The sequence below is a fragment of the Neoarius graeffei genome, chromosome 27, assembly GCF_027579695.1.
Source record: "Neoarius graeffei isolate fNeoGra1 chromosome 27, fNeoGra1.pri, whole genome shotgun sequence".
NCBI classification, from domain to species: domain Eukaryota; kingdom Metazoa; phylum Chordata; class Actinopteri; order Siluriformes; family Ariidae; genus Neoarius; species Neoarius graeffei.
In genome coordinates, this window is record NC_083595.1 from 6,611,736 (window position 1) to 6,639,557 (window position 27,822).

At 40.0% G+C, this 27,822-nt stretch overlaps 1 protein-coding gene and 1 long non-coding RNA gene across 7 annotated transcripts in view; one reads left to right on the top strand and one right to left on the bottom strand.

Moving 5' to 3' along the window:
* The window catches only part of LOC132875033 (CD276 antigen-like), a 33,029-nt gene extending 11,234 nt beyond the window's left edge, over positions 1–21,795 (bottom strand). For 2 of the 4 annotated variants that reach the window (XM_060911613.1, XM_060911612.1), the window contains exons 1-5: positions 21,686–21,795; positions 17,939–17,997; positions 17,538–17,849; positions 7,870–7,935; positions 3,014–3,047 (exon numbers count right to left, since the gene is read on the bottom strand). In XM_060911613.1, the coding sequence (XP_060767596.1) occupies positions 3,014–3,047; positions 7,870–7,935; positions 17,538–17,849; positions 17,939–17,997; positions 21,686–21,696 (482 nt within the window). In that variant the 5' untranslated portion in view covers positions 21,697–21,795. Of the gene's footprint in view, positions 1–1,204; positions 3,048–7,869; positions 7,936–17,537; positions 17,850–17,938; positions 17,998–21,685 lie in introns of those variants that run through there. The other 2 variants (XM_060911610.1, XM_060911609.1) reach the window with 2 other exon arrangements.
* Positions 1,432–27,822, top strand: part of LOC132875035 (uncharacterized) — a 35,527-nt gene continuing 9,136 nt past the window's right edge. For 2 of the 3 annotated variants that reach the window (XR_009651747.1, XR_009651748.1), the window contains exons 1-2: positions 1,432–1,589; positions 10,906–11,047. This is a non-coding gene — a long non-coding RNA (uncharacterized LOC132875035). The remainder of the gene's footprint in view (positions 1,590–10,905; positions 11,048–27,822) is intronic. The other variant, XR_009651746.1, reaches the window with a different exon arrangement.

Below are 27,822 nucleotides of genomic sequence, written 5' to 3' on the forward strand. Positions count from 1 at the left end.
TTCTCATTGGGTCAGCAACTCCAACTAAATCATATGTTTAACATTAAGCGTGGAAATGCTCCTTCATATCTGAAAGGTCAATTTCATAGTGCAGCACAAACACAATACAAGACAGAGTCAATCAGCTTTTTTTGTCCCTAGGGTGAATGGGTTTGGAAAGAATTCTTTTTTTATTTTGTGGTGTTAAATGCTGGAATGGATTGCCAATCGAAGTAAGACAAATAGATTCAAAGTTTACTTTCAAAAAATGTGTAAAGGAACACCTAATGGCCAAAATAATGAATGAAGAAAATAACGATTTTAGTTATTATTAGTTATGTATGTATTAGGTGCCAAAATTGTACAGTAATTATTTTTTACAATGGTTAAATATTTATTATTTTGCGAGTAGCTACTATGTTAATTTTAATTATGTTTTTTTAAATACAATTTTTGTTTTTAGTGATAAATTAATTTAATCATAGATGTTTATAATTTAAATATTTACGTTGTTAATTTTATTATTTTTACATGCCAAGTTTGCCACAACCATCTTGTCATCTTGAGGACCACAATGGAAATAAGTGTATTTTAATGCTTTTTGTGTCATCCTCGGCGATATGTAGATGTATGTTTTTATCATATATATTTATATTGCCAAATAAAATCAAATCAAATCACCCGAAGGGAATCTGACAGAAAATGGATGTTCAGAGTTGAAGAACAGCGCCCCTAGTGGTGGCCAGGCTTTATGACAGGATTGTACAGTTACATTACAATTATCCAGTGTGCAAGCTTTTATCAATAAAATAGAAACTTGTTTAATCACACTAGACACACACACAAAATTATATATAAAACACACGCAAATTAAGTTGCATTTCTTCATCTGGTTAAACTACCGTAAGTGAACAGCAGGGGGCAGCAGCAAAACCAAAGACATCTGACGTTCAAAGGGGTCAAAATGAATATTTGGTGACTTTGAAGTCCACAGGAGATCTTTACAGGGTTTAAAATTATTTTATGTTGCATGAAAACCCCTCTTTAACTTTATTTGCAGAATTTTTAGACTTTCAAATGGAGATCTAAATTAAACGATTAAATGCTTAATAATTTAGTGCTGTGGCATTTTAGTTTCACTTAAGCCTAATCCCACATGCAGGTTTCACTTAAAATACGTTAACTACACATTATTAAAACTTTGCAAGGAAATTACATTCTGATATTTTATATTTTGGACATAAATTTTATTACATATGAGTAATAAGGCTAAGAGTTCAGCTAAATAAACATACAACATGTACATTTAAGTACAATGAATCATAAGACTATCTCAGAGTATTGTCATTTTCCATGGCTTATAGAGTGTCTAGCGATGGTTTTTGGGCCACAAGTTTCTAAAGATAAGTAGTTGTGCATGAGAAAACGTGTACAGGCAACACACACACACACACCCCTCCTGTACGAGATGCAGGAAACCAATGCTGTGCTTCAAAGACAAAACAGGACGTGGTTCTACAAGCTTTGAAAAAAACCTCAGAGTTTACAAACAGTGTGAAAGAAACTTAAGTCCTGCGTGCACCAATAGATGAACAATGAGCAACAAACCAGTAAGTTCTCCATTGATAATCCAACAAGATAATCTTCTGTTATTAGAAACCAAACACTCACAGATATCTCCTTATCACAGCTCTGAGTATACAGCATAGAGGTTAGTGAAGGTTCTCTATTTTATAAGGTAAAAAAAATCAGAAGTGTATTTCTATATTGTTTTAAACAATATTGTAGAAGTGTCCTCAAATCAAATAGTTGAACTTGTTGGACTTTGTATTGGGTTAGAAGGCATTTAACCTTGTTTTCTTCTGAAAAATGAAGTTAAAAGCAGATACTGCAAGAAGGAAATGCATTGCTCATTTACCACAGTATACACTTCAAAAATCTCTTTTGACTGACTTGAACATTGTTCATGTTGGATCATTGAATATACTCATTTATTAATTGATGTTCCTAACAATCACGAATGCAGTTTTTGAACTTCAAACTGAACTATAGTGTTTGTTTTTTTTTCAACCTCAACAGTAATTGTGATGGATTGATATTTTTTGTAGAATAATTTGACACACATTAAATTATTTTTATTGGGAATAATATGGTTAAAGCCGTGTTACTGTAAATAACTCTCCAACTACTAAATATGAATTTCCTTGAAAGTAGAAGTAAGAGAGTGACAAGGCATGTGATCATCTACCACATCCAGATTACATCCTGTTCGAAAAAGGTGTAAATATAAAGGGTTTACAGGGAGAATATGCTCATTTAGGAGATCAGTCGAAGCCTGCATGAAAGTGAGATCAATGTGTGAAGATGGCTCAATGCAAATGTTTTCAATTGTACATACAGTTTAAAAAAAAAAAAGGCAGCTTAAACTTTCATCTGTTCACAAAATCAGAAAACGGAAAAATACACTCGTTTCTTCATTAAAGCACAACAATCACGTGTTTGACATTATTGTAAATAGTGCAAAGTTACGCCAGCGCTTTGAAAAACTTTTCTTGTTTACCCTCAAAGCCTTTTGGAAGAAAAGCTGAGAACTAAAAGATTGCAATTCCTGTATTATTAATCCCAGTTAAGGATGGACTTCAATGGGATTATTTATATACATTTTTTTTTCCAAAATAACACTGCATACCTGAGACAAACACTGGTAGACTGGGCACTGAAATATAAAAATACGAACCAAACAAAATCGGAAATAAATAAATTGATATTAATCACTTCTTTAAATATTTTGTCATTACATGACTGGATGTATATCTAATCTGTAAACCACTGTATTATTGATTAATAAGTGCTCTAAAATCAATTTATCTTTGGTGACACTAACCCTGTATCCGAAATCACTCACTATGTAGTGAGTTTGCCATTTTGTAATACTGTCCGAATGAATAGTGAGAATTATTACACCCTATATAAGTGGGCTCATAGTATCCCATAATGCATCGTGAGAAGTAGTATACAACCGATGGTCACTAACCAAGCAATATATACCATCATGCCTTGTGGTTGCGCTGAAAGAAGAAAAAAAAAAAAAAAAAGTGTGTTAGGGTGAATGGATGGAGGAAGAAACATTATAAACAGACATTCAAGTACAATTAAAAATAGTAAGAGAAAAGAAAATAAGCTAAAATAGAATAAGGCATATAATACAAGAGTAAAAGTTCCAGTGCAGAGCAAGGAATTAATCAAAAGCCTCCAATTTGATTTAATAAAAAGCAGCGGCAAAAAAGAAAGAAAGAAAGGATTCGGCCTTAATTTAAAAGAACTGAAAGATGCAGCAGACACAAAGTATTTTGTATTGATTAATGTGGAAATGCGCTCAGTATAATATGGATTTATCACAAAAATACATGCATGTGTTTATTAGTTTGAAACCCACTAGCCGACTGATCTGGCACGTTTTAATTGTGCGACAGTAATGACGTAAATAACGGCGTGGCGGAATAGTGTCCGAAAGAGTTTTTACATTTTACCACTGAGCTCACTATATAGTCCTCTATATCAGGGGTTCTCGACCTTTTCTGCTTCGAGCCCCACCTATTCATACTTGTAACAAGTTGGGGCCCATTAAAAAAAGATCCCCAATTATTTTGGCTCATCTATTCGATTAGAATCTAATAATCTATTGTAAAGCGTATTAATGGGATGCAACATCACTCCCTGTTACAGATGGGCGCCAGGAATTAAATAAATACAATAAAAAAAGCAGTTTTGAATTGGAGGTATCATATTTAAAATATTCAGAAAAATAGTAGCCAAGAATAAATCTAAACCCTGCTATTTCAATCTCTGCGGCCCCCAGAAGATTCAACATAAAACATCACACTGTACATATTTTTTTGGTCATTTTTATGAAGAGTTCCAGTCGTTCTGGACCGTGCAACTAATATCCATGCCAGACCAAAGTGCAAATGCGAGCAAATTATTTTGTTTGTAGTTATTGCGGTTTTTGAGATGAACTCGTCAGTGGAGCACATCCTTGTTGTACGAACTTAGCTGGTTAGATTATAGCTCATTATTGTATTCTAAATTTTGCTGTAAAATCTCTCTTGACGCTGATTAACCACCACATCAGCAGCCCTACTGAACCTTCCTGTCTGACTAAAAAAGCTCAGATACTCGTCTATCCACTACTGCTACCCATCACATAAAACTGGAACACAACAAATGTTTACAAGCTAATGCAACTTCCTTCTCTGAGGCAGAGCACTATCATTTTAATTAAACAGATAAAAAAAAAAGTACGTTTTCACTTCTTACTTTTGGTGGAATATTCCTACCACTCGCGCCTTCACGTGATGGACTTCTGCTGTTGTAAAAACAGTTATTTAACTTTTTATCTGTTGAAGAAAAAGTAATGAGATCATTCGCATGACTGGCTCATTTATGCACACTGTAATCATCTTCGTCGTCGTCTTCTTTTGGCTGTTCCCGTTAGGGGTCACCATAGCGGATCTGTTCCACATATTTGATTTGGCATAGGTTTTACACCAGATGCCCTTCCTGATGCAACCCTCCCCAATCTATCCAGGTTTGGGACCAGCACTAGGTCTACACTGGCTTGTACAACCCCAGTGGATGGGTATTTTACCTAATCTGCATGTCTTTGGACTGTCCAAACACAGGGAGGACATGCAAACTCCACACAGAAAGACCCCTGTTGGCTGTGAGGCTCGAACCTGGAACCTTCTTGCTGTGAGGTTTTTCATGTGTAACATGAAAGCCGCTCACCAACAGAACTTTTACGCGCTATTTAAAAAAAAATGCATCAATTTTTGAATGAATTTTACACTTTAACTATTATGCTAACAATTGCCCCTTTTCCACCAAAGCAGTTCCAGGGCTGGTTCGGGGCCAGTGCTTAGTTTGGAACCGGGTTTTCTGTTTCCACTGACAAAGAACTGCATGCATTGTGACGCTGTTTTTAATTCTACTCATATATAAAATAAATCACTAAGTTTTAACTTCATACAAGCTAAAGTGCTGTTCCAAAAAAATACACGTGTTCTCATACGATTTACTTACTGTTTGCGAATTTTCAGCTTTCTACTTCTAATAACGATTCCAAAATTACACTGAATTCTCAACCCTGAACACATAAGATAAAAGTTGCAGGAAAACTCGGCCATTTTGCTTTGACAACTGCTTTCTTGGGAAAACTGTCATTTTCATACCCCAAATGTTCTTTTGGTACCAAATCTTCTTGATTCAATCGTAAACAGCTCCCAAAATTACACATTTTCTGAAACCCCGAACACATACAGTGGTGCTTGAAAGTTTGTGAACTCTTTAGAATGTTCTATATTTCTGCATAAATATGACCTAAAACATCATCAGATTTTCACACAAGTCCTAAAAGTAGGTAAAGAGAACCCAGTTAAACAAATGAGACAAAAATATTATACTTGGTCATTTATTTATTGAGGAAAATGATCCAATATTACATATCTGTGAGTGGCAAAAGTATGTGAACCTTTGCTTTCAGTATCTGGTGTGACCCCCTTGTGCAGCGATAACTGCAACTAAACGTTTGCGGTAACTGTTGATCAGTCCTGCACACTGGCTTGGAGGAATTTTAGCCCGTTCCTCCGTACAGAACAGCTTCAACTCTGGGATGTTGGTGGGTTTCCTCACATGAGCTGCTTGCTTCAGGTCCTTCCACAACATTTTGATTGGATTAAGGTCAGGACTTTGACTTGGCCATTCCAAAACATTAACTTTATTCTTCTTTAACCATTCTTTGGTAGAACGACTTGTGTGTTTAGGGTCGTTGTCTTGCTGCATGACCCACCTTCTCTTGAGATTCAGTTCATGGACAGATGTCCTGACATTTTCCTTTAGAATTTGCTGGTATAATTCAGAATTCATTGTTCCATCGATGATGGCAAGCCGTCCTGGCCCAGATGCAGCAAAACAGGCCCAAACCACGATACTACCACCACCATGTTTCACAGATGGGATAAGGTTCTTATGCTGGAATGCAGTCTTTTCCTTTCTCCAAACATAACGCTTCTCATTTAAACCAAAAAGTTCTATTTTGGTCTCATCCGTCCACAAAAATTTTTCCAATAGCCTTCTGGCTTGTCCACGTGATCTTTAGCAAACTGCAGACGAGCAGCAATGTTCTTTTTGGAGAGCAGTGGCTTTCTCCTTGCAACCCTGGCATGCACACCATTGTTGTTCAGTGTTCTCCTGATGGTGGACTCATGAACATTAATATTAGCCAATGTGAGAGAGGCCTTCAATTGCTTAGAAGTCACCCTGGGGTCCTTTGTGACCTCGCCGACTATTACACGCCTTGCTCTTGGAGTGATCTTTGTTGGTCGACCACTCCTGGGGAGGGTAACAATGGTCTTGAATTTCCTCCATTTGTACACAATCTGTCTGACTGTGGATTGGTGGAGTCCAAACTCTTTACAAATGGTTTTGTAACTTTTTCCAGCCTGATGAGCATCAACAACACTTTTTCTGAGGTCCTCAGAAATCTCCTTTGTTCGTGCCATGATACACTTCCACAAACGTGTTGTGAAGATCAGACTTTGATAGATCCCTGTTCTTTAAATAAAACAGGGTGCCCACTCACACCTGATTGTCATCCCATTGTTTGAAAACACCTGACTCTAATTTCATCCTTCAAAATAACTGCTAATCCTAGAGGTTCACATACTTTTGCCACTCACAGATATGTAATACTGGATCATTTTCCTCAATAAATAAATGACCAAGTATAATATTTTTGTCTCATTTGTTTAACTGGGTTCTCTTTATCTACTTTTAGGACTTGTGTGAAAATCTGATGATGTTTTAGGTCATATTTATGCAGAAATATAGAAAATTCTAAAGGGTTCACAAACTTTCAAGCACCACTGTATTTCGATCAATGATGTCTAAGAGTTTACAAAGCAAGTGAGCACGGTAAACAAAAAGGTTCAAATGAACAACTTCTCTGCTTACTTCGCAGCCATTTCTTCTTCATGTGAAGGCCTTTTGATGAACTGTTAGAGGGGGGCTAATATAATTGTACTCCTAATAACAACAGATGCGACGAACAGCCTTGCTAAATGTTGTGTGACTAGCGAAGATAGCGTGACTTTTTTACGCTTCGCTTGCGAAACAACATCACAGTAGAAGATTCTACAAATTCAATAGCGATTTGGAGAAAAAAAACAAAAGGAAAAAAAAGAACTTGAAGAAAAGACAGTATTATGAGAAAAACCGGGAGGCGCTGGCTAAAAAAGGCAAGAGAAAGAATGCGAAAGCTCCGTGAAAAGGAAAAGCAAAGTAAATACAATGAGAGCTATCTGTGGTGACCTAAAGAAATGCAAGAGGCGTAAAAATGAGCTATTCAAGCTTATGCCTAGCCAGCATGAGGACATAATGTCTTCTTTTTAGAAATAAAAATGAACTTGTATGATTTCTGCACAAGAATGCAAATCTTACACAATAAATGTGAAAATATCAAAAAAAGACCATGCCAGAAATGCATTCTGGGTGTTAGTTAAAATGAATAATATAATAGATAATCTCTCAAAGTGATTAAAATATTTGTTCTCGTGATCAAATCTAATAATCAATATTCTGATGACAGATAAGTGACTTTGTGAAATTGTTCATTTTTCTCATGTGTTACACTCCTGGATCCTGCAACTGATCACACTGTAATATTAACTATTGTTAATTAGATCATTAGGATAAAAAAAAATGGACTAATGTAGCAAAGCGCAGCGAAGAAATGCTTTGATAGATTTGAAAGCTTTGATTTTTCCAAACATCCTCTTCAGACAGCGAAGCTGCACAGCAGAAGGTACAGGAGTAGAAACAGTGATGTACCACCTGGTCTTGTCACGACACCACTGTTTCCTGATTCAGACGTCGATTTGGAGCTGTCCTTTCTTTCTGCTGAACACACACACACACACACACACACACACACAAAATCCCACAATTCAGTCAGGCAACACATCTGGACAGACCTGAGAACTGCATCGTCCTGCTGAAGGGAGGTGGGGAAACTGAGTAAACGGTCACTAACAGTACATTTTCAATATCGAACTTTTACAAATCGCTTGTCTAAAGTCCCTCAGAGAAATCGGACGGCTGATACACTACCGTTCAAAAGTTTGGGGTCACCCAGACAATTTTGTGTTTTCCATGAAAAGTCACACTTTTATTTACCACCATAAGTTGTAAAATGAATAGAAAATATAGTCAAGGCATTTTTCTGGCCATTTTGAGCATTTAATCGACCCCACAAATGTGATGCTCCAGAAACTCAATCTGCTCAAAGGAAGGTCAGTTTTATAGCTTCTCTAAAGAGCTCAACTGTTTTCAGCTGTGCTAACATGATTGTACAAGGGTTTTCTAATCATCCATTAGCCTTCTGAGGCAATGAGCAAACACATTGTACCATTAGAACACTGGAGTGAGAGTTGCTGGAAATGGGCCTCTATACACCTATGGAGATATTGCACCAAAAACCACACATTTAGACTACGTTCAGACTGCACCCTGAAACGACCCATATCCGATTTTTTTGCCCATATGCGACCTGTATCCGATTTGTTATTGACAATCTGAACGACACAGATCCGATTTTTTTCACATGCGACCCAGGCCGCTTGGATATGTGGTCCTAATTCCGAATCCGTTATTTTCACATGCGACTGCAGTCTGACCGGACAGGTCGCATTCATGCGACCTACACGTCATCAACAAGAGACAAACGTCACTATTCTGCGTTGGAAACATATCTGTGAAGATACTCAGATTACCACAGATTATTCTGCGTTGGCTAATCCCACCTCTTTGGTGGAAATCAACAACATTTGTACAGTTTTCAGAATTTAAATAGACTTTTATAGAATTGATCAAGCTAATGGTGGATTTGGTAGGGACCTGGATGTTGATCTGTTAGCCTGATTAAATAAAACAGTTTCTATAACTGATTTATAACTTAAACCATCCTGTATTACAAGATAAGATTGTTCTGGAAATTTCCAGTAATTTGACACCTTCGGTCTCATTAGTCTGCTGCCCACATTAATCAGATTATTGTGCGAGTTCCGCAGCTGCCACAAAAACCACATCGCCAGGTCTCGCCTCATCTCCATGCTTTACTTGCAAACTTGAAGAGTGCGCTTTTTTTTTTGTTTACGTATTACGTAGATGTGCTTATTACGTGTCAATTTGCGCATGCGGGACACTTTTGGGTCGTTTTCCGTTCATATTGGAGATCGCATACAAGTCTCATATAATTGGTAATGTGAATGGCCTAACAAAAAAATCGGATTTCACAACAAATCGGATATGGGTTGTTTCAGGTTGCAGTCTGAACGTAGTGTTAGTAGAATTTAGCTAGAATAGTTATTTACCACATTAGCAATGTATAGAGTGGATTTCTGATTAGTTTCATGTGATCTTCATTGAAAAGAACAGTGCTTTTCTTTCAAAAATAAGGAAATTTCAAAATGACCCCAAACTTTTGAACGGTAGTGTACTTTCCGTGTTGATGCACTCAAACGGTTGGAACACTTCTGCGCAGGAGAGCAAACGACAACTTTAATCACTTTCTTAGCTTACCGTTATCATTATTAAGCATTAGATTATCAGACAGTTCGAAACACGGACGCAGAACTTCACAGACTCGGAGCTGCGTATACACTTGGGATAAACTTGTTCCTTTCTTCGAGGAACAAAATCTGATTTTGTCGCATCTGACGTCACATCCACCTCGTTAGATGTGCAAGACATGAAGTGGTGGTTAGAGGTCTGCGCGGGACAGAATTTTCAGTCCTGCTCCCGCCCGCTCCCGCATTGTGCAGTCCCGCTCCCGCAAAGAATTATGATTTTCAGTCCCGCTCCCGCAAAGAATTATGATTTTCAGTCCCGCTCCCGCCCGCGCCTGCCATATTTTGTCCCGCTCCCGCCCGCAAATCCCGCATGATGCAGACGTTCGCGTTATTTCTCACGAAAGTTCTTGTCATTGGCTTGGGGAATTAAACATGCTGAGCTTAGCTGAGCTCTCCACTGACCGATCCTTCATTTATTGTAAGTTTATTGTTTAGACTCTGACATTTTGCTGACACATTCCAAGTTGAGCGCTGCATGCGCTCATGATTGACAGCTCTCGCTTTGATTGACAGCTCTCGCTTTGCGCACTCGCGCGTCTGTGGCGTTATGATTCCAACCGCGATTTCATTCTCCTCTCATATGAAGTGCTGCGCAACCACAACCAGCTCCTCAGATTATACACTGTCTATTTCTAGCTTTAAATTGAACAATCTGTGCGATACACAGTCCTTTTTAATACTAGTTAATACTTTTTAATACTTAGGACTAATACTCTTGACTTTTTAATGGTAAATGTACCTCTTTTTAAAGCAGCACTTACTTCTGAAGCACTGTGAGCTTCACTAGAGGAGTTCTGCTCTTCTGCCATGATCGGAGATCTCAAACATGGAAGAGCGGAAAGGAATCCGAAACGTACGCGAGATTAGACCACATCCGCAAATTTAGGCATCTTAAAATGTTTTTATTAATGCCAAATAAAATATCCAACACAAATTATATACGATAGACATAAATTAATAAATTTTATTTTAAACACGTTTTTAGTTAGCGGGACTGCAGCTTATCACCTCTCCCGCCCGCAATGAGCTTTCAAAATTTGTCCCGCGCTGCACTGCTTTGCGTCGGGTCCCGTGGGACTCCCGCAGGAGTGCAGGGCTCTAGTGGTGGTCAGCTGAGCTCACTGTTCACAAGCGTTACTATCACTGGGGCGCCTCGCTAGTTGTTAAAATGCCTGACACTTGTCTTGTTTTGCACTGTTCAAATTGATCAAACTGTGAAACTGATCAAAGTTTCTTCCAGGTTCCCCGTGAAGTGATAATGGATGAAAGAGCAAAGGATTTTACCAAAAGACGACAAGAAAGGTGGCTCTTGAACCTTTCGCTGTGATGGAAGAGAGCCGAGTCGAAGAATGCTCGAGTTTGAAATGATCACTTCGGGAAAGGTTTGTAAATTCCTCCGATTTATGTTGTTTGGATTCGCAAATCACCTTTCTCTCCATCTTCCGTTGTTTCACGATGTTTTGAAGTTCAGGAGACGCTCAAATCCTCAGATGCATTTTGGTTTATGGTTTGATCGTGTTCATATTGTAAACTAACGGGTATATCAAAGTTTTCACTTTATTTATCAGAATGTCCTAGTAATCTTTACAGGGACAATGATGTAGCTTGCACTCCTACACTGAACAAGAGAGAAAAGATAATCGAGATGATCCACGGAAACACTGCTTGCCCAGCCATGCAGTTACAGTGAACCATGATAACGTCTCCGTCCTGTTTCACCAATAACCCAGGTCTTTAAAGGGGTTTCTGTGGATCTTTGTGAATGATTTACCCAGAAGCGCAGGGAGGATTGAGAAGCGAGCAGCTGTGGTTTGTTTACACCCGATGCTAAAACTTGTAGCGTCCTAGCAACCATTGCAAAGACGCGTACAAAAAGCCCAGAAATCCCAGGCAAAAAGGATACAGGATTTATCTTGTAGTATTCTAATCCCCAGATCTTCAGCCCAGCCATATATAAAAACTTGCACGTCTCCATGCTCTTCCAGGTTTGCATCTGTTTGTCCATGTAGAACGATGTCTGCAGCACCAGGTAGTTTGAGATGTCGGGGAACTCAATGGATAGACAATTTTTCAAGTCATTGGAAAAAATCCTTCTTTGATAACGTGTAAAGATCTATCCCATGGCGAAGAGCAACTTCCTGAAGGTATCTTGATTGCACATTGACTTCTAAACTGTGAGAATAGTCAGACGGTTTCACTACCTCTTCGCACAATCAGTTTGCTGACCACCACTTCATTTACTGGAAGGAAACTCGCAAACAAAAGTCACGTGACTGAATACAACCTATACTGCATAAAAATTCAAATTCAGTTGGTGACTCAACCCAACATGAACACCAGGGCCTCACCAACGTAAACAGATACAGTGGTGCTTGAAAGTTTGTGAACTCTTTAGAATTTTCTATATTTCTGCATAAATGTGACCTAAAACATCATCAGATTTTCACACAAGTCCTAAAAGTAGATAAAGAAAACCCAGTTAAACAAATGAGACAAAAATATTATACTTGGTCATTTATTTATTGAGGAAAATGATCCAATATTGCATATCTGTGAGTGGCAAAAGTATGTGAACCTTTGCTTTCAGTATCTGGTGTGACCCCCTTGTGCAGCAATAACTGCAACTAAACATTTCTGGTAACTGTTGATCAGTCCTGCACACCGGCTTGGAGGAATTTTAGCCCGTTCCTCCGTACAGAACAGTTTCAACTCTGGGATGTTGGTGGGTTTCCTCACATGAACTGCTCACTTCAGGTCCTTCCACAACATTTCAATTGGATTAAGGTCAGGACTTTGACTTGGCCATTCCAAAACATTAACTTCATTCTTCTTTAACCATTCTTTGGTAGAATGACTTGTGTGCTTAGGGTCGTTGTCTTGCTGCATGACCCACCTTCTCTTGAGATTCAGTTCATGGACAGATGTCCTGACATTTTCCTTTAGAATTTGCTGATATAATTCAGAATTCATTGCTCCATTAATGATGGCAAGCCGTCCTGGCCCAGATGCAGCAAAACAGGCCCAAACCATGATACTACCACCACCATGTTTCACAGATGGGATCAGGTTCTTATGCTGGAATGCAGTGTTTTCCTTTCTCCAAACATAACACTTCTCATTTAAACCAAAAAGTTCTATTTTGGTCTCATCCGTCCACAAAACATTTTTCCAATAGCCTTCTGGCTTGTCCACATGATCTTTAACAAACTGCAGTCAAGCAGCAATGTTCTTTTTGGAGAGCAGTGGCTTTCTCCTTGCAGCCCTGCCATGCACACCATTGTTGTTCAGTGTTCTCCTGATGGTGGACTCATGAACATTAGCCAATATGAGAGAGGCCTTCAGTTGCTTAGAAATTACCCTGGGGTCCTTTGTGACCTCACTGACTATTACACGCTTTGCTCTTGGAGTGATCTTTGTTGGTCGACCACTCCTGGGGAGCATAACAATGGTCTTGAATTTCCTTCATTTATACACAATCTGTCTGACTGTGGATTGGTGGAGTCCAAACTCTTTAGAGATGGTTTTGTAACCTTTTCCAGCCTGATGAGCATCAACAACGCTTTTTCTGAGGTCCTCAGAAATCTCCTTTGTTCATGCCATGATACACTTCCACAAACATGTGTTGTGAAGATCAGACTTTGATAGATCCCTGTTCTTTAAATAAAACAGGGTGCCTGCTCACACCTGATTGTCATCCCATTGATTGAAAACACCTGACTCTAATTTCACCTTCCAATTAACTGCTAATCCTAGAGGTCCACATACTTTTGCCACTCACAGATATGTAATATTGGATTATTTTCCTCAATAAATAAATGATCAAGTATAATATTTTTGTCTCATTTGTTTAACTGGGTTCTCTTTATCTACTTTTAGGACTTGTGTGAAAATCTGATGATGTTTTAGGTCATATTTATACAGAAATATAGAAAATTCTAAAGGGTTCACAAACTTTCAAGCACCACTGTAGATAGATGGATGGATGGATGGTTTCAATTCCGCGTCAGGGTTTTTTCCCCCCCCACACTTCTCTACTTTGTCCAGACTGAAATACCAAAACCACATAAGATTAAACTACTTGAATCAGTAGTTTCTTTCAGAGCTGAGAACAGCAGCTGACCAAAAAAGAGGAAAGGTTATTACCGGGCCTATTGAGGTATTTCACTCACGTGACCAAGTCATGTGATGCTGCCATTTTGGACGGCACGGCTCGAATCAGTTTGAATGCGAGGAAGGCGACAAACGAAAAACATAAAAGAAAAAGGAGCGAGATGCAGAAAACACCTTCACTATCCAGCGACGTAGGGCATTTACAGGGCGAGCAGAGGGAGAGGTATTTGCAAAAATTGAGGTTAGCAGGCTTAGAGAACGACGTTTACCTGCTTCCACCAGGATTGTTCACTGACGTACGGAAGTACACGAAGCCCTCGTCTTTACCTGACTTCAGCCCACATGATCTGTATACCTATGTCGTTAAAAACCCATCGCCATACACAGGTATTGATCTGAAAGCGTATACGAGTTTGGATACCTACAAATATTTTGTGTCAGGCTGGGTAACATGCCTACATCAGCGGGTTGTCCCTGGAGCCGGTGGTCGCCATCTTTTGGATGACTGTTAAAACCTTTCAGTCTCAAGTTTTTCCTTTACTGGATTTACTAGTTTACTGAGCTAGCGTGCTCGGGCAAGCTGGGAGCTAGCACGCGCTAGCCTGCCGGCGGCCGGCGCGTGCCAGCCTGCCCGAGCTAGCGCACTAGCTCCCAGCCTGCCCGAGCTAGCGCGCTAGCTTAGTAAACTAGTAAATCCAGTATAGGAAAAACTTGAGACTGAAAGGTTTTAACAGTCATCCAAATGACTGAACGTAAACATTGCTACAGTAACATACCAGCTACTGTTGTTGACATTAGCTAGCTTGACGTCCAAAATGGCGGACACAGGGGCGTCACGTGACCCTGTGACGTCAGGTGAAATACCTCAATAGGAGATGGTGGGGGGAAAGAGTTCGAGAGGGGGTGTCCTTGAAAATTTTGCATTTTCAAGGGCTGAAAGATGCATTTTCCTGGTATCTGGCATGGTGAATGTACCTCATTAGATACCCCCAAATCCTGTCTGCTCGGTACGTACATAAGACCACATCAGCATCAAACTCCTCTCGTGCCTCATCAACTTTAATCTGTGCAATCTATCTAAACAACACCCGAGATGGAATTTAGCTCCCCATCACCCAGCAGCGTACCATTTGGCTATGTGTTTCAATCAAAATGATATCCTGTCAATTTAGTATGTGGAATACAAGACAGTCTTATTAGACTACATCAGCACCAGACCTCCTCTTGTGCCTCACCAACTTTCAACTATCTACAAGTCAACAACATTTGAGCTGGAATTTGGTTCCCGAGCACCCAGGAGTATACCATCTGGTTATATGTTTCAATCAAAATGGAATCCTGTCTGCTTAGAATAAACAATACCAGACTACATCAGCACCAAGAGGGGGAGAGTGCTGTCCCCAGAATGTATGCAGCGCATTCCCTCTCTCTACGATCATGTCTGCGAGAACCATAGCGTTAGCCAGACAGGTCAGGTTGTCTTTCGGACCTCACTCAGTTTCCTATTTTTAAAATATAAAATACTCAATTTGGACGGCCAGGTAAAGCCTCATGTGGACACCCTACTTTTAAATTTCTGGCTAACACCAAGTCAAGAACTACCTAACACGGTCTAAATGTGCAGTGTATACAAACCACAACTTTATACCATTATGCTAATATGCAAATTTAATGTTACAACTACTACAGCAAACTTTAAGACCCATTTTTGGTCATTACACATTACTCATATCCAGCTAGGAATATCATCTATTTGAGTCCTCATTTTAATGCTAATTTTGTGATCAAGAGTTCTGAGTAATGTTAAAAAAGGTTTTGGTGTACTTCTAAATTTCATGAATAATCTCATGCACCTCCCTCTTCCCGTGCCCTCGTGACCCGGCATGGGCACGGCCCGGTAGGATTCACCCTGGCGCGAGCTCACCTCCGCACCTTATGTTTCCATACGAGTCACTGATCCAGCCGGACTTTAAAAATTCATAACTCAGCCACCGGAGGTCCCATCGAAGCCAAATTTCACATGCACCTCCTTCTACACGATCCACTACGGACCAGCATGGGCACGGCCCGGTAGGACGGCGCCTCGGGACGTTATTCGCCATTGTGCAAGCTCCGCTCCTTCCCGTGCGCTTTAACGCAAGCCACGGCTCCAGGCAAACTTTAAAAATTCATAACTTGCCCAGGGAAGCTCGCAGTTGGCCAACTTTTTGCATCGCGTTTCTGTGTGATACACTGGAGAAATTGATGAGCAATTCTTCAGAATTGGGTCGCATTTTGCGATGCAATACCGGCTATCTTGAACGCTGTTCATAAGCATGCTTTTCGCTGATGCTGTCAAATAAGTTTAGAAAGAGTGGATTTTACTCACCTATAAGCATTAACCCGGTCTTCACAAATATGGCCGGGGAAATTCCAACTTAATTGTACGCGTACTGTGATTGGCTGATTCAAGTGGAAGTGAGGTAGACGGCCAATCAAAATGCTCCTTACAAAATCGTTCGCTGTGATTTCCATAAACAAACAAGAATCTCTGGTCACAGCTGGTGAGCTTGCCTGATGTATGAGAGGTCCTGCCAACCTCAAAAAAAAAAAATCCCACCGGATTTGCATACACTACTGTTCAAAAGTTTGGGGTCACTTTGAAATTCCCTTTTTTTTTTTTTTGAAAGAAAAGCACTGTTCCTTTAAACTAATCAGAAATCCACTCTATACATTGCTAATGTGGTAAATGACTATTCTAGCTGCAAATGTCTGGTTTTTGGTGCAATATCTCCATAGGTGTATAGAGGCCCATTTCCAGCAACTCTCACTCCAGTGTTCTAATGGTACAATGTGTTTGCTCATTGCCTCAGAAGGCTAATGGATGATTAGAAAACCCTTGTACAATCATGTTAGCACAGCTGAAAACAGTTGAGCTCTTTAGAGAAGCTATAAAACTGACCTTCCTTTGAGCAGATTGAGTTTCTGGAGCATCACATTTGTGGGGTCGATTAAATGCTCAAAATGGCCAGAAAAATGTCTCGACTATATTTTCTATTCATTTTACAACTTATGGTGGTGAATAAAAGTGTGACTTTTCATGGAAAACACAACATTGTCTGGGTGACCCCAAACTTTTGAACGGTAGGGTAGATCTCAAGAATGACCTGTTTGGACGTCAAATCCGTGAATTTGCGGAAAATTCTCACCTCTGTTCTTTACATCACGGACACTGTTTCAGCAGTTTTACGTGACGTCTACCAGAAAAAGAGGGAGAAGTGAAGTGAAATCTATGCAGCTCTGAGCACACAGAGGTCACAAACGACTCGCCGACCTCTGTTCCTTTTCTTTCTTGAAGTTAATACGAAAAAATATGCAGCTTGTCAAATTACCGAGAATCCACAAACTCCTCCCACCTAAGGACATTCCTGTACGAGAAAACCTCCTCAACATTAAAAAAAATAAATAAATTTTCCCTGACACTGGAGACTCCTTCTATAAAATGTTAAATCCATCTCACCATACTGATGATTACATTCAATAACATTTAAAAAAGGATCTGTTTTTTTATTAATCGAGTGTCTACCCTACAAGTCTCCGTGAACGAGCTATTACTATAGAAACCATAACGAATTAGTATGAACATGTGAATATAAATGAATCTGACCAATTAGAATCCATAAAGTGCTGCGGTATAAAAATTATCATTAATATTATTATTAAAACAGATCTTAAGTGAAGTTTTGATAAGAACCCCCCCCCCCCCCCCCCCCCAGTACACACCTTGAACCTTCAGTTCTACTTGGAGAGTCCTGGAGCCAGGGATCTGGCAGCTGTAAATTCCTGCATCAGTGTGTTTCACGTCACTTAATCTGATGGAGTAATTCCCTTTTGTGAACTCCGATTGAAAACCTTCAACTCTGCCGCTGTACGCTGAATCCTGGTCATGAAAATTCTCTTTACCGTTGATGATGTCGTACACCGTCTTGGTGTTATCATATCGCCAGAACACGTCCGTTTCATAGCGACTGGCTGAACACGATAAGATCACAGAGTCTCCTATAGCCGCTTCAACTGTGGTGATCTGCCCAGACACTTCAAAAAACACACACACAATTATGGGTACGAACAGGAAGTAAAATACACCTTTTCATCGTGTTAAATTGTGAAATGTAAGTGTTTACCTTTATGAATCACAAGCACAAAGGCAAGCAGCTGATAAATTCTGTAGAGAAACAGAGGGCTGGAACGGCAAGACACATTTTTTAGTCCATCAACACCATATAACAGTGCAGCAGCAAGATAGGAGTTCAATCATTTGGTTCAGGAATACAAATATTTAAAGCATATATGCAGAGCCATGGCCTCACTTTCGTTTATGAATGCCTTGAGACCTCAAGAATGGCACAGGAATAGTTTTAAGCATTAACAATAAATCTAATACAGTAATTTTTACGATTAAAGTGATTCATATATGTAGCGATCTGAGTGAATGACCTTGACATCTATGACGTCACAGCAGGAAGGCTATCGGTCTTATCGCCATTTCCGCTATACTAAAACACAGAGCTGACTGCAACTTCGATCCTCCATTTTGAGCTAATTTATCACCATGCCACATAAATGTGTTGCTGCACTCGCCAGCAACACGACAGAAGGTGGATTTACGTTGCATTCACGGCCCAAGAATGTTCAAACTGCAAAGATTTGGACGCGTTTTGCGAGAAGTTCACGGGCACATTGGGCGGCTACAAAGTGGTCTCTCCTCTGCTCTGCACATTTTACTGAAGACTCGTACGAAACCTCTGATCTGTTGAGGAGTGTTGGCTATAAGCCCAGATTGAAACAGGACGCAGTATCAGCAATTAAAGAAAACAACGACAAAAGGAAAGTATTTATTTTATTTATTTATTTTTTTTAAAAAAGCAAAGTTCAGTTGCTGCCATCTCGCCTTTACGTGGAAGAAGTGAATGAACGGAGAACTGAATAAACAACTGAAAGTTAGATTGTTTTGAAACAATCGGCCACAAGGTCGGCCTTCGTAATTGCCTGAGCCGAGCAGTAATGGCGGAATACACAGTATGAAGAAAAGTGAATGAGTGGAGCAGCCGTCTGATTTCTAAACTGGATATTGCTGCTATCTCGCCCTTACGTAGAAGAAGTGAATGAACAGAGAACTGAAAGTCAGATTGTTTCAAAAACAATCGGCCTTCAAGAAGCAAGAACACGGATGGATCAGCTCCGACTCTTATTTGGATACAAAACACGTTGTTTACCTGCATTTAGATTAATACATGTAACTTGTATTGGAGCAATTCCAGCGTTATGGACGTGACACTTGAACTCAAAATGGCAACAAATGACCCAGTGCATGTTTTATTGTCTCCCAGTATTTAAACAGGTGTTGCATATTTTAAGGCTGTACCATACTGGAGAAGTGATAGAACAAGAACAATTCCCATAGTACATCTAGGGCATGCCAGAAAGTGCCAATAAAAGATGCGTTATGGATGTGACAGAAAAAGTATCACTTTTCTTGGGTGACTGTACATTTTTATCAAACTCTGTGAAATTGTAAACCTAATGTCGAAATGGAGATATCCATTTGATAGAGGGGTCCAAGGTGAATATTAAAAAATCTTTGTTTAAAATATTTTGTATTTCATGCAGAGTTTCGGAAGGAAAAGTCAGCGTTATGGATGTGACGAAATTCCGTTATGGATGTGACGCGTCTGAAATAGATATGGCATATGTTTAGAAAATCAGCAATTTAACCACCATAACCCTTTGAAAAACTCTCTAAATATCAGCTAAAACTATCAAAGTTCTTAAATAATATTTAGAATGGCTATTGTTTTGCTGTTTTGTGGATTTTAGCATACATTTCTGTGGCTTGTGGCAATAATATAGAATTGTACATGATCAAAGTTGATTTTAGCTTGGGGTTTACATTATAAGAAAGAAAGACTGACAGTGACATATTAGGTTGGTTACAAATTGGTTCAACTTATTCACATCTGTAAAATACAGGCCTAGGTGATATCTCTGGGAGTGGTTTTGATGTATTACATGTTGCTTTAATTTTGCATGGTGAGGTTGACATTTACATGGAATTGCCCACTGTGTGTTTAAGTTAGCGGTATGAGATTATTTAATTTGCTTCAGAATGTGATTGTCTCAGTTCATCTGATTATTTAATTAGCCTTTTACGTTTTATCAGTGAAAATGCATGCATGTACATGTATGTTGCATAAGTTATAGCACCCATCCTGTTTTAATGAGAGTCAACCCACAATCAATGAAGTCAAATCAGTCTTCGTTGAGCAAGTCGGTAACGCTATTTCTTACTTTCACCATAAATTTTTTATCTATAGGACTTTGGTCTATAGCTGTAAAAGGCCTCGGCCTTAAAACCGGTTACCGCTGTGACGTCACGCACTCAGGCATGGCTAGCTCAGCGGGGCAGCTTGAATGCCAACTTTGCGGTCGATTTTAACTCTCAAAAATATATTCTTTTTATTCCCATTTACGCCGCATACAAGAGTCAAGGATGGAGATACTATCCACTCGGAAATTCCTTTAAAAATAAAGGTTCTGCGTATCTGCTTTAAATACTGAACTGTTATGATTTCAAACATCTCATCTCATCTCATTATCTCTAGCCGCTTTATCCTGTTCTACAGGGTTGCAGGCAAGCTGAAGCCTATCCCAGCTGACTACGGGCGAAAGGCGGGGTACACCCTGGACAAGTCACCAGGTCATCACAGGGCTGACACATAGACACAGACAACCATTCACACTCACATTCACACCTACGGTCAATTTAGAGTCACCAGTTAACCTAACCTGCATGTCTTTGGACTGTGGGGGAAACCGGAGCACCCGGAGGAAACCCACGCGGACACGGGGAGAACATGCAAACTCCGCACAGAAAGGCCCTCGCCGGCCACGGGGCTCGAACCCGGACCTTCTTGCTGTGAGGCGACAGCGCACCACCGTGCCGCCCCGATTTCAAACATCAATCGCTCAAACTCCTGAATTCATTCAGAGGGGTGTCCACATACTTTTTGGGCTTATAGTGTGCATCGTATTCATTGCATCTTGGTCTGGTGGGGGTTTGCCACAGAACACACCAAGGTCTGAGGTAACGTACGTATAATTCTCCCAGCCTGAGCCTGTTATCTGTTCTTTCCTACATAAACTGAGCTTCTCCTGTGTCAGGATTTCTGAAGATACTTCAAGCAAATGATTCAAAAACAGGAAGTTCAATTCAGACTGCTGAATCCAGCACAGGGCCTGTACTGACAAGCTCCTGCCTTTGGATAAGGATCTTGTTTTGGAAATTAAACAGGGTGATAATGGTTAAACATAAACCAAACTCATACCTGTCAATCATACAGTTCGGCCCCTCCCACATTTACCTGAACAAATTCTTATATAGGTGCTTCACAGAAACACGCCACTAAGGGTCACGGAATCTTCTCGAATTGCAGTGAAAGCTGTTGAGATGGTACGGCGTTAGAAATTAAATCTGTTTACGTGTTTAATTAAAACACACATGATGATGTTGTAGCTAACCTTTGTATTCATTACAAGCTCACACTTGGTTTGCTAATAACGAGCTACAGGTTCCGTATCTAAGCACAAAGGGGAACAAAAGAGCTAGCTAGTTTAGTTTGGTTTATTTAACCGAGCAGCTGTATTTATGACAGAGTACGAAGTAACTGGTCGGATATAAACGTTATAAAAGAGTAAATTTAGCTAGTTTGTTTGTGTAAAAGAGGATAACTTATTACCCATTATGTTTTAAATGAGAGGATATAACAGAACCCAGGCTAATTAGCGGAGTTTAGCTCCTGGGGTTTTCTGAGGCCTTGTTTACGAACCAGAAATAACACGAAACATTAGCGCAATTCTTACTCAATACGCACCTTGCGTTCATGATGTTTTATCTTGAATATATAAGAAAATATCCAAGCAAATCGAATAAAACAGTTGATAACGGTCACAAGGAATTTAATAAAATGCGCATGCGCAAAACGTCACTCGCGTCAGGGGGTTTTTCTATAGATAGTTTTCACATGACGTCACAGAGTCGGGGATTCCCTGGTGGTGGCCATCTTGGAGGGCTAGCTTACCGTACGGGTCACTGAGCACACATTGTAGCGCGCGAGTTACATTCATTTATATATTATTTACATTTATAGTTACATTACTACTATTTAAAGCTAGCAATGGTGCACACCTGTTGTATTCACGGCTGTCGTAATAGGTCAGATGATGACGTCAAGCGGAGCTTTTATGGAATTCCCACTGTACGGGAGCACGAAGGCAGCAAACAAACTCAGCATACAAAGGAGAAATCTATGGCTAACCAATTTTTTTTTTCTTTTTCCTCATATTATTTTGTATTTCCTTGTTAGGGTTAGACTTCAGATTCATACCCCAGTCCAGCTGGTGGCGGTAATGCACCATTAACGTTAGTTTGCCAACCGCCATACAACCTAAAGAAGAAGAACTCTATGGCTGTGGTAAGTTGTTTAATCGCGCAGATCCGTTTTTTTTTTTTAGGGGGGCGTTGGAGTGTCTGATTATAATTTCAAAGTAAATTCTGTATTAAAATTACTAAATAAGCAAATCCGTTACAGTCCATGAAACAGGAAGTATAAGGATGGAAAAAAAGTTTAAATCACAAAGCTGCGCACATTTGTGCAGCCCGAGCGGTGTGCAGGACTGCGCAAATGTGCGCAGCTTCACGATTTAAACTGTTTTTTTTTCTCATCCTTATACTTCCTGTTTCATGGACTGTAACGGATTTGCTTATTTAGTAATTTTAATACTGAATTTACTTTGAAATTATAATCAGACACTCCAACGCCCCCCCCCAAAAAAAATCGGATCTGCGCGATTCAGGCGGCATCCGCCAAAAGGCGCACTGTGAATATATAAAGTTGTATATATCAGACAGCCTTTAAAGTTTGATGAAGTCGGTTTCAGGCTTTGGCAGTTTCAGGCTTTGGCAGCCCTGCATAGTCACTTGAAAATGCATCTTTCTCCACTTCGTAGGGGTCAATTCCCCCAATCAAGGCCAGTTTGGCTGCATACCGTGAGATGTGTATCTATATACTTCTGTTTGCTTGATTTTGCCGACATTGATCTTTATTTTAGAAAACTGACTATATAACTTCATAAATTCGTCCGAGATAACGTAGCCGGTAGTGGCCATGGTCTGTTTTGTTTGCCCTCCAAGATGGCGGCTGGGGGGCGTTCCCCGGGATGCCGTGACGTCACTATCTATAGATAGTTTTCACTGACGTCACGGCATTCCGGGGAACGCCCCCCAGCTGCCATCTTGGAGGGCAAACAAAACGGACCATCGCCACTACCGGCTACGTTATCTCGGACGAATTTATGAAGTTATATAGTCAGTTTTCTAAAATAAAGATCAATGTCGGCAAAATCAAGCAAACAGAAGTATATAGAGATACATTAGACGACATCTCACGACAACGGTATGCAGCCAAACTGGCCTTGATTGGGGGAATTGACCCCTACGAAGTGGACAAAGATGCATTTTCAAGTGACTATGCAGGGCTGCCAAAGCCTGAAACTGACTTCATCAAACTTTAAAGGCTGTCTGATATAGAGATCTTGCAGTCACGTGACTGGAAAGTACACAACCGCCATCTTGTCGGTCAAAAACACCGCTGAATACTGCTGCACTTGTGTACAGAATGGATCAATTTCAACCGACGGACTACACGGCTCATTTTTCTAATGAACAGATAACTAGATATATGTCTAAAATAAACGATCTACAGATTTGTGACCCTTATGGCTTACCGGACGGAGTTTTCACGACCGGATTTTGAACTGCCAGCGGAATACCCGGACGTGTATAATTACCTCATTAACTTTCCCTCGCTGTTCAGTGGTGAAGCACTGCGTGCTTATAAATCTCTGGACAGTTTTCTTTACAGAAATTCAGGATTTGTCAGTGACTCAGATGTGGCATCTAGTAAACAAGAAAATGATCCTCACTGGATGGGTAAGTCACTTAAGTATTGAGTATAGCACTGACCAGCCGATTATAGAATAGAGTAAGGTAATTCCAAATCGTCCGTCTTGTTTACATGGATCTGGCGTTGGAGAGGTAGAGGCTTGGCAGTGGAGATTTGAGTGGCTGTTTTCTGAGCTTAGTCAACAGGCCGGCTCTGCCTGTAGCCTCGCTTTTGCTCCCGGCACCACCTCCTTCGCTTTGCTTCCAATAACAATCCACGGAGACCCCGCTGGTCTCGCTATCTCGTCCGGAATGTTTTTTTTTTTCTCTCGTCCGGAATGTTGTGCATGCGATGGAAATCGCTACAAACCGTCATTTTCTGCTGGAAACCAATGTCCAGTAAGTCCATACGGTTGTAGTGGATATTGAAGTCCGGTACAGACGAACAACACGCAAAAATACACACAAAAAACATAAACGTGCACAGGTAGGGAGAGCTTGTAGCTGCAGCCGTTGTAGTAGAATTGTATATAGTAGGGTTTTCCAGAAGAAAAGGTAGAAGTAAAAGCAGAAGTAGAACCAGAAGTAGAAGGCGGAATATAGCGTTTGACCGACAAGATGGCGTCTGTCACAATCTGGATCGGCTGTGACGTCACATGCAAGTGCTCCATACAACTTTATATATTCGCAGCGCGCCTTTTGGCGGATGCCGCCTGAAACGCGCAGATCCGGGGTTTTTTTGGGGGGGGCGTTGGAGTGTCTGATTGTAATTTCAAAGTAAATTCTGTATTAAAATTACTAAATAAGCAAATCCGTTACAGTCAATGAAACAGGAAGTATAAGGATGAGAAAAAAAAACAGTTTAAATTGGGAAGCTGCGCACATTTGCGTAGTCCTGCACACCGCTCAGGCTGCACAAATGTGCGCAGCTTCCTGATTTAAACTGTTTTTTTTCTTATCCTTATACTTCCTGTTTCATGGACTGTAACGGATTTGCTTATTTAGTAATTTTAATACAGAATTTACTTTGAAATTATAATCAGACACTCCAACGCCCCCCTAAAAAAAAAAAAAAACGGATCTGCGCGATTCAGGTGGCATCCGCCAAAAGGCGCGCTGTTTGCATCCCAAACACAAATGAAATCATACAGAATAGACCTAAAATGTTTTTCAAAAATGACCCTTGCGTGAGTGAAGTGACAAGTGTCAAATAGAAACGTGACAAACAAGCGATATTAAGTGTACATTACAATGTAAACGTACACTCAGCAGTTCCAGTTAGGCATTCTCCAGAGATTGTTCACATGATGTTTTGGTTTCCAAAAACAAACTTGAACACAATTGATTATTTAAACAACTTACCACTTATAAAATGATCGGAGCAGACTTTGCTGTGTTTGGAAGGCTGATAATCCTTGCGGTTGATTCTCGCAAGCCATAGATTTCTCCTTTGCATGCTGAGTTTGTTTGCTGCCTTCGTGCTCCCGTACAGTGGGAATTCCATAAAAGCCCCGCTTGACTTCATCATCTGACCTATATGACAGCCGTGAATACAACAGGTGTGCACCATTGCTAGCTTTAAATAGTAGTAATGTAACTATAAATGTAAATAATATATAAATGAATGTAACTCGCGTGCTACAATGTGTGCTCAGTGACCCGTACGGTAAGCTAGCCCTCCAAGATGGCCGCCACCAGGGAATCCCCGACTCTGTGACGTCATGTGAAAACTATCTATAGACCCCTTCGCATCCCACAATTCAGCTTAAACTATATGGTCAAATTCTTAAGCAAGTAAATGTCATCAGATATTTGGGTGTGTGGTTGGACATTAAGTTAACTTTTAAAGAGCATATACAGAAAGTAGTAGGAAAATGCAAAAAAGGTGTTAATATACTGAAGTGTATTTCAGGATATAATTGGGGAGCATCAGGGTCCTCCTTGAAAAGGATCTGTAGCTTTGATTAGGTCAGTGTTAGACTATGGATGTATTGTGGTTATGTCAGCATGTAAGACATTGTTAAGTGAACTAGATAGAGTCCAAGCTAAAAGTTTAAGAATATGTTGTGGGGCATTTAGAACTTCCTCAATACCAGCAATACAAATTGAAACAGGAGAAATGCCTTTATATCTTAGGCGTATTAAACTAAGCATGGCATACTGGGTTAATTTGGGTGGGCATGAGGAGTCACATCCTACTAAACAAGTTCTGTTAGATTGTTGGGAGTATGGCAGATCTGTCCATAGTTTTGGTTGGGAAGGCAATAACACACATGCAAACTCCTCACCTTTCGGCGAAATTCGCCGTTTTGGTCCCAAAATAGGTCACTTGTGTGAATCGTGTAGATCCGAAGAGATTTTTTTTTTTGGGGGGGGGGGTAGGCAGGCTACAACGCTATTGTTGCCAAACATTTCACTTACAAGGTTACAGCCAATCAAGATAAACAGTTACTAACACGCTTCTTTTCCATTGGAGTTCTGATCAGCTGGTGCACAACCCACTGCTGGTTGCCAGTCCTCGCTTACGAATATTCCACAGATTCAGACCGCAAAGTCACCTTTTTATAGAGAGATCTGGCAACCTCATCTCGCGACTGAATCTGAATACCAATGGAACAGTTTCCAGCGCGCTCGGGGGTGAATAACCATGGGCGGATCTACCGGGGTGGCATATGCCACTCTAAAAGAAAGCCTTGCCACCCCTGCTGCTACCCCAGTTGGCAGCGACGAATTCAAAGAAAAATTACGGCCAATTTGACATTTACGTGCGCGAATTTCCAATGTCCGACTGTGGTGAATGCAGCACGAGATAACGCCAGAGATTGGTTGTTTTGGAAAATTGAGAGGCGCGAAGCGAGGGAGCCAGGAGTCGCGAGGAAAGGAGACACGGGAGGAAAGGGGTAAAAGCTGATTAACTATCTATCAAAAAATGAAATTATAATGAATGAACAGTGCTAGTATAGTTGCGATGCTGATTTTGAGAGGATAAAAATCAGGTTGGAGAAGGTTATTTGGCTAACTATACATGTAAGGCAAAAAAAAAAAAGTGTGTTTCCGGTAACCCGAGAATTTCCGCGTCGAAATTGCCGACCGTAAAGTTTTTATTACAAATTTCCCTCGATATTTTAGTGTAAGCAGCGTTAATTTGTCATAATTTTTTTGTTTCAACGCATTCAAGTTGTGAAAGAAACGATAAAAAGTAAAATGTTTTGCCACTTCTATCAGCCCTCCTGGCTGTAATGCAAATTGCTTCCTCTTCAGTATACAAGTGCACTTCCATGGCAGGGAAAAACACTACATTTTGCCGCCTATGTAGTCCCCTATTTATACAAATAGGAGTCATTCAGGATTCAGCCATGTTTTTGCTCCGTGTTTTTGCTCGACCCAAATTCTACAGTAGGCTAGGCGAGGCCGTCTGCTTTTAATGGAAGTAGCCTAGCCTAGGACGTTAAACCATATTTTCACGTTATTTCTTGATAAGGTGTTTTCACATTATCACATGAAAATATCATGAAATTACGTGTTGTTATTACATGATAAATATATTGTAAAAACGTGATAACTCTGTTAACAATATCTTTTCACGTAATTACTTGAGTCTAAGCCAATTTTTTTTTTTTTTTGAGTGTGGCAGCAATACGCTTCCGCTGATCATAACTCGAACTCTTGCGATATTTTTTTTATTCGTTTAAAGATTTAAAACACTTATTTTATTATGATGTGTGATATAAAGGATTCTGTGCCAAAATACTATTTTGTAAGATGTTTACTTGTGTTAATTTTTTCGAACAAAATAAAACAAATTAAGAAAAAAAAATTTCCTACCTACCGACCTTATTTTAGTATTTCATGTTACCTGAAACACACTTTTTTTTTTTTTTGGCCTAATGTTAGCTAGGTCTGACATTAGTTTTGTGTAAAGTCGGCCACAAAAGTTAATATTGATTCACCGTCTGTCAAGGAAAACATTGCTATTGGCTGAAGCTTATGATTCAAATATTGAGGATCTTAAACATGAGTTACATCAGACGAGGAGAGTACTAGACAGAAAAAAGGGGGAACAGGAGA